This window comes from Suncus etruscus, chromosome 5, assembly GCF_024139225.1.
Source record: "Suncus etruscus isolate mSunEtr1 chromosome 5, mSunEtr1.pri.cur, whole genome shotgun sequence".
Lineage (NCBI taxonomy): Eukaryota > Metazoa > Chordata > Mammalia > Eulipotyphla > Soricidae > Suncus > Suncus etruscus.
This window is the reverse complement of record NC_064852.1, coordinates 31,103,153-31,116,295: the sequence shown is the minus strand read 5'-3', so window position 1 is coordinate 31,116,295 and position 13,143 is coordinate 31,103,153. Positions and strand designations below refer to the sequence as shown.

Here is a 13,143-nt window from a genome sequence, read left to right as displayed (position 1 = left end):
TCCGATCCAGGACCCAAGGTGGTTGGTTCGAATCTTGGTGTCCCATATGGTCCTCCGTGCCTGCCAGGAGCTATTTCTGAGCAGATAGCCAGGAGTAACCTCTGAGCACAGCCGGGTGTGGCCCAAAAACCAAACCAAACCAAACCAAAACAAACAAAAAACACAAGTGAATGTTCAGGTGCAAAGGGAAGCAAACATCTTTGTATTTGTGAAATTGAGGGAAAATATAAGCATAAGATAAGACAAGCATCTGTAGATTATGTAATTGTTCAAGAGGTAGCTTCACTGTAAGTGTAATGGTTGGTAATACTGGTACCTTTTTTCTAGGTTGTGATTACTCTTATGAGAAAAGCAGAAAAAAAAGTAAGGCCTTTACATGAACTAAATGTTCTGCAGCTTGGAGTGGAAGCTAGAGTTAAAACTTATGACCTGACAGCTAATGCATATCTGAAAAAAGTTAGCATGAGATGCTTTGAATTTACTGGTAAGTGTGGTATCTGAGTTGTGCAAAATGTTCAAGATATAGCCAGATGACCCTCTCTCTTTTTAAATCAACAATAAACATATTTACAGATATGCTTTAAAATATATATTTAGACTAAATTTACTGTATTCATAAAAAGAAATGTGATAACTTAGAAATTTATTATCTTAAATATAGTTGCTATTTGTAAAATAAGAATAAAATATTAATATTAGTACAAAATAAATTAAAAGATAAAACATATTTAATTCTACATATGATACTTCAGAACTCATAAATTATTATTTATTAGATATTAATGATCAGTTCATGGGTTCTCAAACTTTTTAAACAGGGGGCCAGTTCACTGTCCTTCAGACTGTTGGAGGGCCAGTTTATAGTAAAAACAAAAATTATGAACAAATTTCTATGCACACTGCATATATCTTATTTAGAAGTGAAGAAACAAAATGGGAATAAATACAATATGTGGCCCACGGGCCGTAGTTGAAGGCCCCTGGATAGTATATTATATATTTCTATTTATAGAACTCAGAACAATATCTAGGTATGAGTCCAGGTATGATTTTTGAAAAGATGAGTTAATTTGTTAGAAAATGTATCTTCTTGTGTATTGTATATATTTATGCTTGCATTTGAATATATGTTTCATGCATGTATGTGCTTTATATAAAACTCCTAACCTCATCTATATAATTTACCATTTAACTGCATTCTGGCCTTTAATATAGTTTATAATAGCATTAGTGTTCTTATTATGAATGGTCCAATTTGTATTGTGAAAAACAGAAATAAAACCATTCAGATATATTTAAAGGAAAAATTTAATGCCATTTGACCTTGTCATCCCTTTCTCTCTTATAAATACTAAAGGACCTAGGGATATTGATGGAGGGATTTTAGCATTTGGCGTTAGATATGGCACATAAACATTATATGCCTAAATCATAAATATTATTGCTATTAAAAACTATGTTACCTAGATATAATAATATAGATGGAGTTACTGTTTAGTATCATTTACCTGGTATCAAGCCAACCTTTAGAGTTGCTGAGGGTATCAAAATTCTTAGGAACTCTGTGGGGTTTTTTTTTTTTTTTAATTGTGTGCCCTTTTTTAAATTGGGACCATGACCAGCATTGGCCATGACTGGCTAAAGTCCGCATTGGCTCTGTGGAGGGGAGGCATGCAGGACTATAACATCTACTCATCTGTCTTTGGGACCCTTGGCACCAAAACCATGTGATACTGGGATGGAACTCAGGGCTTTATACATATGAAGCATGTCCTCTATTATCTGTATTCTCTCCCTGGTCTCTGGGTAAGAATTTTTAAATATAACAGGGCTGCATTCAGAGTAAGTCTTAAGTAATATATTTTATAGCTTAGATCTTTTCTGTTACAGTTTATATGAGTAATACCTGCAGGATCCAGTGTTACAATAGTGAAAGTGACTTGTACTGAATATTTTAGTTTCATGATGAAGTCTCTCTTTTTTTCATGGCCAGTTTGACTGAAATACAAATTATATACCAAAGGACTCACACTTTTAAATGTGTAATATTGTGAACTTTGACAGATATTTCTGTAACTGTCTATTCTATTTGAAAAACTGTTTGATCTGGTTAGAAGACTATTGATCTATTGATCTACCATTGTCTTTTTTCTTTCAGACTCAAAAGGAGAAAATATTTACATTATAAACTCTGCTAATATGACTGATGAACCCCTTCTGAAAATGTTGTTGACCAAGGTACCTCCATTCATTTATAGGATCATTTAGTATTTGTGTCTAAAAAGTTATTTGATATTTTAGGTTTTTTTTTATTTTTAAAATTAACTTCATTTAAACACCATGCTTTACAAGGTTATAATATTTTAACTCTTGTTCCTAAAATTTTTATTTTTAAACTGAATTATTATATTGAATTTACTATATGAACTTTATAGGCTTCTAATAGTCTTGCATAATTTCAGTAACTTTTAAAATTATCCTGTATTATAGAGTAAGTGAGAAGATATAACGTTTTCTTGTAATTAGAAGCTAATCTGTTGTAATTAAGATAGTTTATTATTTCCCCCACATTTAGCATTTCTTCTAAATGGGGGAAAGACTTCCTTTTACTAATATGCTTATTGTGTCTTTAGAGCATTTTTTGACAACCATAGAGTATATATTTTCAGTATATGAATTTTTACTTTCTCAACCCGGTGTTTCCATCTTCTACTCTAGGCAGACAGTAATGGACCGGAATTTAAAACTGTTCATGAAAATACCAAACAGAGACTGAAAGTAAGTCTTTCTTGATTCACTCTGGAAAATGGTTTTGTTAATTATGGTGTCTAATTTCATAGAGAGCTTCAGTTTGAGATTGTGAGTTCTAAAATCAGAAAAAGGATGGCTGTGATGATGAATATAGCCTTTGATAAATAGATTGCATATAGAACTGAAATACAATTGTTGAATAAATAATATGAGAATAATTATTTTGTTTTATTTGAGGGATTGCATATGGCAGGTCTTGGAGAAGATGTTACTCCTGGCAGTGCTCAGTTTATGCCAAGAATCAAATTAGGGATTTTGCATCCAATGCTTGTGCTTTCATTTTTTTGAGCCATCTCAGTGGCCCTATATACATCCTAAAGGGAATCAACTCCTTATAGTTATTTGATTGAGTGTTAGATATAAAATGTTTGAATTATATGTTAACTTTTGAATTAGAATAAATTTAAGAGCAAAGCTGAAAATGACTTAGTGCAGATATTCTCACTATTTTTTGACTGTTTGATCTTCCCTGGAAAGTCATGAAATGTTATATATTGCCAGATAACATGTCCTTTGTTTTTATTTAAGTCCATCAAGTTCTTTTGTAATTAGAATTACAACACTGGGAGTAAGAATGGCTGAATATAATCTATTAAGGACTAATTTGTAATAGTGATTTCTTTACTGTAAACTGTGAGAGAAGACCATTAACTTAGCTACTCTGCTATTTGTGTGCACTACCATTCTGAAATCCATCTTTTTTAACTGTTTGTTATTTTAGGTTTCATTTTCATCCTTAGATTTAGTACTTCATTTGGAAGCATTATTATCCTTCATGAATTTTGTATCAACTGCTGTTCCATCCTCTGAACCTTCTGAGAAGGAATCTGAACTGAAGTCACTTGTGGGGGACTCAAGAAGTGCCTTTGTTCAAGCTGGTATTCATTTTTCAGTCATGCTCTGAATGTTAATGTTACATCATAACTTATATTTTTGAGCAAAGATAAACATTTAACGCCTTGAATTTACAGTTAACAATTATAATTTCAAAGAACAGGTTAGCTTAGTTTCATAAGAAAGCAAATTTTTAAAATTAATGTCTTTAAACACCTTGATTACAAATATGATTGTAGTTTCAGTCATGTAAAGAACACCCCCCTTCACCAGTGCAACATTCCCACCACCAATGTCCCAAATCTCCCTCCTCCCTCTGTACTCTAAGTTATTTCTCTAACTGCACTCATCATGACTAGATTGCCAAGTTCTCCTCATCAGTGACCTAGAAACCCTGTCATAATTCCTTTTCCCCATGTAATTGGGGAGCAAATATTTTTTTTTTTTTGGTATTTGGGCCACACCCGGCTGTGCTCAGGGGTCACTCCTGGCTATCTGCTCAGAAATAGCTCCTGGCAGGCACGGGGACCATGTGGGATGCTGGGATTCGAACCAACCACCTTAGGTCCTGGATCGGCTACATGCAAGGCAAACGCCTTTTGCTATCTCTCCGGCCCCAGGGAGCAAATATTTTTACTGTAAACTAGAGAAAGGGGTTTTCTAAAAAACTTCTTTGTCTTTAGTGAATTTGTACATATAATTGAATAAACACTAAAAATAGCAAAAGCAGTGTTTAAATGCACAATAAACACCTAAAATATTGAATTTCAGTTATGATATACAATTATTTTTATAATTTGTTTTCTTAAATATAAAGGGTGAAAAATATATTATCAGTTGGTTATTCAGGACTATTGACATTATGCTTTTTTAACCTTGTAAAAATATACATAATATAAAATTTCCTGTCAGTTTTGAAATTATGAGTTCGTGATATTAAGCATCATAGGGAGCAGCCATCAATCAACACTACCCTAAATATCTACATTTGTGTGGATAGTTTTACTTTTAGTGACTGTATCCTCAGTGCTGTATATATAAGCCTGTATGGATTTGTTCTATAATTGCATTATTATCTCTCTTCTTCCCTTGCACCCATTTTACGTACGTCTTTGCTGCCTCTTGTGCCACCAATTCTTTCTCTATTAGTTTTACTTGATCTGTATTTTAGATATTTAAACATACGAATGAGAACATATAGTATTTGTTTGAATGTTCTCAGGCATTTAGATTTTGAGGAAAAAATGTCAAGCAGGACAGATCTCTAGAAAAAATGATCCTAAATTCAGCCTCCAGTTTCTGATCTAATTGGCTTAAGGGAATCCAGTTGGTTGTCATTCTTGTACACCTGCTCACAGTTATTAGCAATACTCTTTATATATATATTCTTTTTTTTTGGTTTTTTTTTTTTTTTTGGTTTTTGGGTCATACCCAGCAGTGCTCAGGGGTTACTCCTGGCTCTAAGCTCAGAAATCACCTCTGGATGGCACGGGGTACCATATGTGATGCTGGGATTCGAACCACCGTCCTTCTGCCTGGAAAGCAGATGCCTTACCTCCAGGCTATCTCTCCAGCCCCCCTTTTAATATTTTTTAACTTTAATTTGTCATAGAATTTGTTTTAGAATTTTTTTCATTGAGTAACAGGATACAATCTAGGGAAATTTGTTCTATAGTTAATAACATATTTGTAAGTGAGATTGAAATTTTATTAACTATTAGAAGTTTTAGTTTTTTATAAATATTTTTTGTTGCTAGAAAGGATCAAATTATTATGCTGAAGGTAATTCAAAACTAAAAATTGGAATAGAAATTATAAAATTCTAATATAGAATACCTTTTTCTCAGAAGAAAGGTAATAGTAATTTTTATATATCAATTGTACTTCAAAATAAAACAAAAGTTGAAATTTGCCTTTATATTTATTTTCAAGTAGAACATGGTAGTTTTATCTGATTGGCACTTGAAAAATGATTAGAATATTTATTAATTGTATATAATCTTTAAGGATATATTTTTGGATCATCAGAGTGTATTAAAGTACTGAGTAAATTTGAGTTAATTTGTGATTTTTATTTTCATTGTACTTGGCTCATCATAAGATTTGTTATTTTTCAGCTTCTAGCTGCTCATCTCAAGATGATGTGTTTGACTTAAAGATCATAGCTGAATTAAATGCATTCAATGTCTTTGTCTGTGACCAGAAATGTAGCATTGCAGATATTAAAATACATGGTGAGTAATGATTTCTTGGTGCAGGCACTTTTTATTCTTTATGTAGCACTCAAGAAAGAATGAGCTGTGTACTGTGATGAGTCATAATTTGCTTTATTTAATTGAAATACTTGTGCACATTTAAAAACATATGTTTTGAAATGTTAAAAAATTTGTATTTATGACTGACATGAAATATCCCTAATGTATTTAAAAATTCTAGAATAAGCCCAAGACTTAATTTCTTACTATTATGTTTGCATTTCAGAATAAAATGCTAAATTAAACAAATAAAAAGCATGTTGGAATAAGCAAAATAAACTATTTTTATTTCTTATGCTTATGCATATTTAGCATTGAACTTTATTCATTATTTACTTGATGATGAAAAGTATGGTTTAATGCTTCAGATTAATCATTGGGTTTTATATAGTCTGCCAAGGTGCAAATTTCATCTGTAATACTTCAGTAACACTGTAATAAGTAACACTGGCCTGGAGCAAATGGACTTTCATGTCCTTGAGTTCCCTCTTTGAGGTGGAGATATTTATAATAATTATTATGGTTTGTAGTAAGAATAAAGTTTGCACATTTAATTATATTTAGGAAAGTGGTTCATAATAAGCAGTTATTAAAAGGTTAAAGAATCACTTCTGGGCCTGGAGAGATAGCACAGTGGCGTTTGCCTTGCAAACATCCGATCCAGGACCAAAGGTGGTTGGTTTGAATACCGGTGTCCCATATGGTCCCCTGTGCCTGCCAGGAGCTATTTCTGAGCAGACAGCCAGGAGTCACCCCTGAGCACCGCCGGGTGTGGCCCAAAAAAACCAAAAAAAACAAAAAAAAGAATCACTTCCATTCAGCAAATATTGCTAAAAATATAGATGTGGAACAAAATCTCAGTAGAGTATATAAAATATTTTGTACATATGTGTATATATACATTTATACATATATATGTATATAAGTTTTGGAGCTGCACTCACTGGTGCTAAATTCTTATTACTGGCTCTGCATTCACGGATCACTCCTGAAGGGATATGGGGGACCATAGGCAGTACAGGGGTCTAACTGGAGTCAGCCCAGTTGTAAGATACAAGACAAGCCTTTGTGCTAAGTATCTAATTTATGACTGGCATGGCATAGTTTGGACTCATTACTGTGACTCAGCTTCTGGTAGCCTTTCTGTATTCAGGAACAACATCAGAAATTATTTTGCCTTTAGAAATTATGGGAATGACAACATTTTTGGAAGAGAACTTTTTAGAAGATTGTATTTTAGTTGTATACAATTTTACTCCATTTATGTTAACAATTGTTATCTGTGAGATGCATGTAGCACTTGAAAACACTATCCCCTTTCATATTTCATATATTTAAGCTATAGCTTTAATATGTCTACTAGTAATTGTTACTCAAGTTATGTCATATGTGGTATATGCTTGAACTTAATTGCCTCTGAATTGATTTGGGTGAAAATTTTTTGCTCAAAACTATTTTCCCCCAGGCATGATGCTTCTATCTCGATGAAACCAAAGGAGACAGACGTGTTTGCAGACTTAAGGATATTATAGTAAAAATGTTTGACTTATTGTCCATTCACAAAAAGGTAAAATTCAAAGTCAGGTGTTGCTGTATTGAGATTTTGTATCATATTATGTCATTATTCATTTGTTCAATATTTAGCTGTTGACTTTACGTTGTGTTTCAGTATTATCATTTGGAATTGGGACATGAATATGAGTATACTTTCAAATGGCATAACAGACTAGGTGATTTCTCAAATTCTTTTATGATCAATTAAGTGATTGATACTTCTGTTGATACAACTGATTTTTTTATGGAAGGAGAGGAACTCATGATGAATAAATTTAAATGCTGCTTTTCTAGTATCAGGAGTACTCTAATAAGGAAAACTGATTTATAATACAGAAATAGGGGCTATGTAGCTCTTTTTTTTGTAATAACCAGTTGATTTTATGCTCTTTAGGCTGTCTCTATTTTGGGAGATGAAGTCTTTAGGTTTCAGATGACTCTTTATCCACAAGCCACAGAAGGAAAGGCCTATGTTGATATGTCTAAAGTGGATGGCAAACTTAGTCTCAAAGTGGGTTGTATTCAAATTGTTTATGTACATAAATTCTTCATGTCTCTTTTGGTAAGTTTGCTGTTAAAACCTTGGAATATTGGTGGAGGGAACTGGTAATGGGTATGTGTTAGAACAACTGTATATCTGGAACTCTTATTAACTCATAAATCACAGGGCATCAGTAAAAATTGGAAAACTATGTATTTTCAAATTGAAATCTAAATGTATTAGTCTGCATAAAGGAATTGAGAGAGTAAAATCCTTTACCAATACTGTGGTATAGAAATCTTCAAATGCTGAGAGATCTACTGTACTTAAGAAAATTTGTCATATGATAAATAAATCAGTTTTTATAATTGGTTTTGAATGTATAAATTAAAGTTACTTAACATTTTCATTTATTTTACTATTGTTTTGTTGTATACTCTGGATGGTGCTCAGGGACTTCTCCTGGGTTGTTTCTCAGGGATTATTTTGGGAGTTTTGGGGAGACCATGTAACTCTAGGTTCCAGCAGCAGAGAGTCTGTGCTCTAGGTCTTTTAGCTCTTCCATCCCTATAGTCATGTATTTTTTAAAGTAATTTTGATGTTTAATTTTTGAGATTTTTAATATTAATTTTTAAATGAAATACTCTTAAAGATAGACCTAAAAAGCTTTTAAGGGTTCTTATTAGACATTTAAAAGATTAATATTGGGGCCCGGAGAGATAGCACAGCGGCGTTTGCCTTGCAAGCAGCCGATCCAGGACCAAAGGTGGTTGGTTCGAATCCCGGTGTCCCATATGGTCCCCCGTGCCTGCCAGGAGCTATTTCTGAGTAGTCCCTGAGCACCGCCAGGTGTGGCCTAAAAACCAAAAAAAAAAAAAAAGATTAATATTGGAACTTAGAGCTTTTGATTATAATTGTAATTAGTAGGCCACTGTGTTTTATTTAAGAATTTTTTTACACCCATATGTTATCTATATAGCTAAGTCCCTTAGTAGTGATATTTATCAAAGCTTTGCCATGGATTTCTAGCTCAATCATCATGCTTTATTTTTCTTGGAAATAATTTGTTTCAATGGTATTTCAATTGATATTAAAATAATGTCAAAATTTGTTTCAATTTTAAGTTACTTCTTGCTATTAATGGATTCAGACAAAAACATTGCTTTTGATAATCTTCACTGAGGAAAAATTATTTTTAGTTCGTATTTCAAAATTTGACTCCAAGATTATAAGTCTATAGACTTTTATGGGGGGGGAGGGGATAGATGGCCATACCTGGCAGTGGTCAGAATTTACTTTTGCCTCTCTGCTCAGGGATCTCTCCAGATAGGGCTTGGGGACCATATGAGAGTAGAGGTTGAACCTGAATAGGCCAAGTGCAAGGAAGTGTCCTACCCATTGCTGCTATCACTCTGACCCTAAAGTCTATAGACTTTTTAAGCAACTTTGTTCTTAACTGAATATGCTTAAAATACCTTCAGAAATAAAGTGGCAAAACTTTAGTTTCTAAGAGTAAACTTTATTCTTGTGACCTACAGCTACAGAATGAACCTACTTGGGAGAAGTGAGGTATTTATTTTCTTTCATCCTGCTTTCATTGAATTTGTTCACTGTGGCCAACATTTACAAGTAAAAATGAAAATTCCTAATTTGTCATAAAAGTCAAAACATTCTGAAATAGAGGAAATAAAGTTAAAACACTTAATAGAGATCATTTTTGTCAGTACTTGGTGTATCTTTCTAGACTTTCTTTATGTAGGTACTCAAAAGTAACATCTCTTCCAAATGATCACTTATTTAGTTTTGCTCTTAAGTAAATGCTTTATGAATCCTGTTGTTTTTAATGCTCTAAATATTATCATTCCCCATAGAACTTCCTTAACAACTTCCAAGCTGCCAAAGAAGCTTTGAGTTCAGCCACTGTCCAGGCTGCTGAGAGAGCTGCTTCAGGCATGAGAGATTTGGCTCAAAAGAGCTTCCGCCTCTTGATGGATATTGATTTGAAAGCACCAGTTATCATCATTCCTCAGTCCTCAATATCACCGAATGCCATTATAGCAGATCTGGGTTTAATCAGAGTGGAAAACAAATTTAGCTTAGTTCCTATGGGACCTGATTGTCTTCCACCAGTAATAGACAAAATGAACATACAACTTACTCAGTTGAAGCTGTCCAGGTATTAATACTCTTTAATTGCACATTATTTACTAGAAATGTATTTTTAAAAAGTTATAAATAGCTTTTTTACATTATAGCCTTGTATTTTATGTGTGCATTATTGAAAACAGCATGTGTTGTGCATGGAACTAGATAAATGTACTTTGCCCTCAATGGTTAAGGAGTTACATAAGTCTAATGTCTTTAGATTATATTGTGTGCTGCTAAGAAATAGTATGTACTACAACTGGGGATTTGAGGGACAAAGTAATTGTATTGTACATGGGTTCAGTTTTGTTTTTTTTAATGTTCTTTGGCTGAAAGTTCAAGGCTGGGATATCATCGGTGGGACTACCGAGAATTCTGTTTATGGGTGATTGTGCTTCCACTGTAACTTTACCCTGTCCTCTTTCTTTGCATCTTTGTTGTCATAATTAAAATAAAAAAAAAAGAAAAAAAAAACAATTTTCAGATTGGTGACAAGTTTATAATAAGTATTCAGGCAGGTCTGTTTTAGCATAATCTTTCTTTGAAATTTCATTTTTACACTGTACATATATTTTATCGTTACATATAATTTAATGATGTAGGATATATAAAACATTCATGGAGTGAAAATTAGCATATTTTAATATATATGCATCTGCTACATACATGTGGTGAATATTATACACACTGTATTCCTAACTGTATACATTCACATTGCATAATATTTCTAATTTAGAAAATATTAAGCTGCAGGGTTTGAATATATGCCAACAATAAATTGTTCCATAACAAAAAACAAAAAAAAGAAAACAGCATGTGTATAAACCACATTAGATTTATTGCTGAAAGCTCAGTTCTTACAGTTTACTTCAAAAATAGAATTCTTAGCTGGAGTTACTATTACTAGTGGTTTGTATTGCTCATGGTTTGTTTCTACTAACTATGAAAATTTGACCCTTGGGTAAGTAAATCATCTCATAGAATTTGCATTTTGTCTTGCCAAACTTATATTGTGATTTTTTTTTTAAATCAGTGATTCTCAGGGCTTACTCCTTGCTCTGTGCTACTGTGCTTAGTCTTGCTCTGTGATTTTTTTTATTCTTTAAACATGTTCTAGTGTATAATGGAGTTTATTCAGTAATACATTTCTTTTACTTTTACTTTGCAGTTACTTTCTAAATGGGAAAAAACTTCCAAAATATAATAAAATTTAAGGTTTATTCTCATTTTCTAACCATGTCATTTGGGGATTCTCACTGAGGTATCTAAACGGATTACTCAATTAGGTATCTAATTGGACAGAAATGTGAAAATGTTGGCTCTTTTAGCAAACAAGATACTGGCTTAGCTGTGCAGATGGTTGTTGGCAGACAACAGAGGGAACTACTGTGTGTGTAGTTTGCCTCTAGGATTAGTAGACTTCTTCTTTTGAGCCTGGAGCAGTACGAGTAATATAAAACTCAGGGCTGTGGAGCCTGTTGCTTTATCTTCTGATTTTAGGAGGAAGTAACATTTGTTTGCTTGACATCATATTAGTGGCAATTACCAGTCTTTGTGAAAGAGAAAAGGAATGGAATAATCATGCCAGACCAAATTTGTGTCAGTGAAATCAATATTTAGGCAGCAGAGATACTCAGTCACTTTGGATTTGGAATAGGATTTGTAAATGTTCTGAGTGCAGCTGTAGTCTTTAGGAAAATGCAAGATGTGCATGGTGACAGAATGCAGCAGTCAATATGTATTTTATTAATTTTTAATTGAATCTCAGTGATTGAGATTCATTCTATATATTTAAATGTAGAATTTTAATGACATTAAATAAATTTTCATTACTCTTTCAGGACAATATTGCAGACCAACTCGTCACAACATGATGTTGAGATATTAAAACCAGTCAACCTGCTTTTATCTGTACAGCGAAATTTAGCAGCAGCATGGTATATGCAGATTCCAGGGATGGAAATAAAAGGAGAACTACAACCTATGCAAGTGAGTATGCCTATAAAAGATTGGGGGCTTGCTGGCTAGACTTCTTGTACTTAATTACTGTGCAGTTCAATTATACATAGATAATACAAGGTTGTAAAATGAGTTTCTTTGGTTACTGAAACTGAGGCCATGATAAAGTTAATAGGAGGTATAAAAGGATATAGTTAATAGTACTGGAAAATTCTATTGGTTTTAGGCAGTTAAGAAAGATGGAGATGGAAGGCATTGGTGGTGGGAATGTTGCACTGGTACGGGGGGTGTTCTTTTTTTTTTTTTTTTCTGTTTGGGTCACACCCAGTGGCATTCAGGGATTACTCCTGACTCTATGCTCAGAAATAGCTCAGGCAGTTAAGAAAAATGGAGATGGAGGGCATTGGTGGTGGGAATGTTGCACTGGTGAAAGGGAGTGTTCTTTTTTTGTTTGTTTGTTTTTGATTTTGGGTCACACCTGGTGGTGGCAGGGATTACTCCTGGCTCTGCATTCAGAGAAAGCTCCTGGAGGCTCAGGGGAACATATGGGATGCCAGGATTTAGACCACCGTCCATACTGGGTTTGGGTTAGCTGTGTACAAGGCAAACACGCCACCCCTGTGCTATCTCTTCGGCCCCTATGTGTTCTTTTCATATATATATAAAGAACATGTTTGTAGTTGTGTTCTAGTAATATGTATATCATATATAAATGTTTGAAATCATGGTGTTTAAATAATATATTTATTAAAAAATTAAAAATTAAAAAAATATAAACAAGCATGTTTGTAATCATGGTGCTTAAATAAAGATATTTATAAAAAATAAAAAATTAAAAAGAATATATAAAGTTATATATATAAGTATATATAAAGTTATATTCAGATACCACATTCAATGTAATTTTGTAATTTTTTCAGTGCATTTGAAAAGAATTTCTAATGGAAACACTATTAGAAATGTAAAAAGTATGTTCTTTTTGGATGAGGTCACACGTGGGGTGCCTGAGGTTAAGTAGTACTCAGGTACTCAGGTAGTACTCAGGTAGTACTCAGTACTCATTGGTGTCAGGGATCCAACCTGGAGTTCCAGCCCACTGAAACA

The 13,143-nt window shown here is 33.2% G+C and overlaps 1 protein-coding gene across 1 annotated transcript in view; it reads left to right on the top strand.

The window, feature by feature from the left end:
• VPS13C (vacuolar protein sorting 13 homolog C) overlaps positions 1-13,143 on the top strand; it is a 194,194-nt gene that overhangs the window by 90,129 nt on the left and 90,922 nt on the right. The window contains 10 exon segments of the mRNA XM_049773747.1: positions 328-484; positions 2,159-2,238; positions 2,719-2,778; positions 3,533-3,689; positions 5,763-5,883; positions 7,366-7,409; positions 7,412-7,467; positions 7,849-8,016; positions 9,807-10,111; positions 11,922-12,069. Of these exon segments, the coding sequence (XP_049629704.1) occupies positions 328-484; positions 2,159-2,238; positions 2,719-2,778; positions 3,533-3,689; positions 5,763-5,883; positions 7,366-7,409; positions 7,412-7,467; positions 7,849-8,016; positions 9,807-10,111; positions 11,922-12,069 (1,296 nt within the window).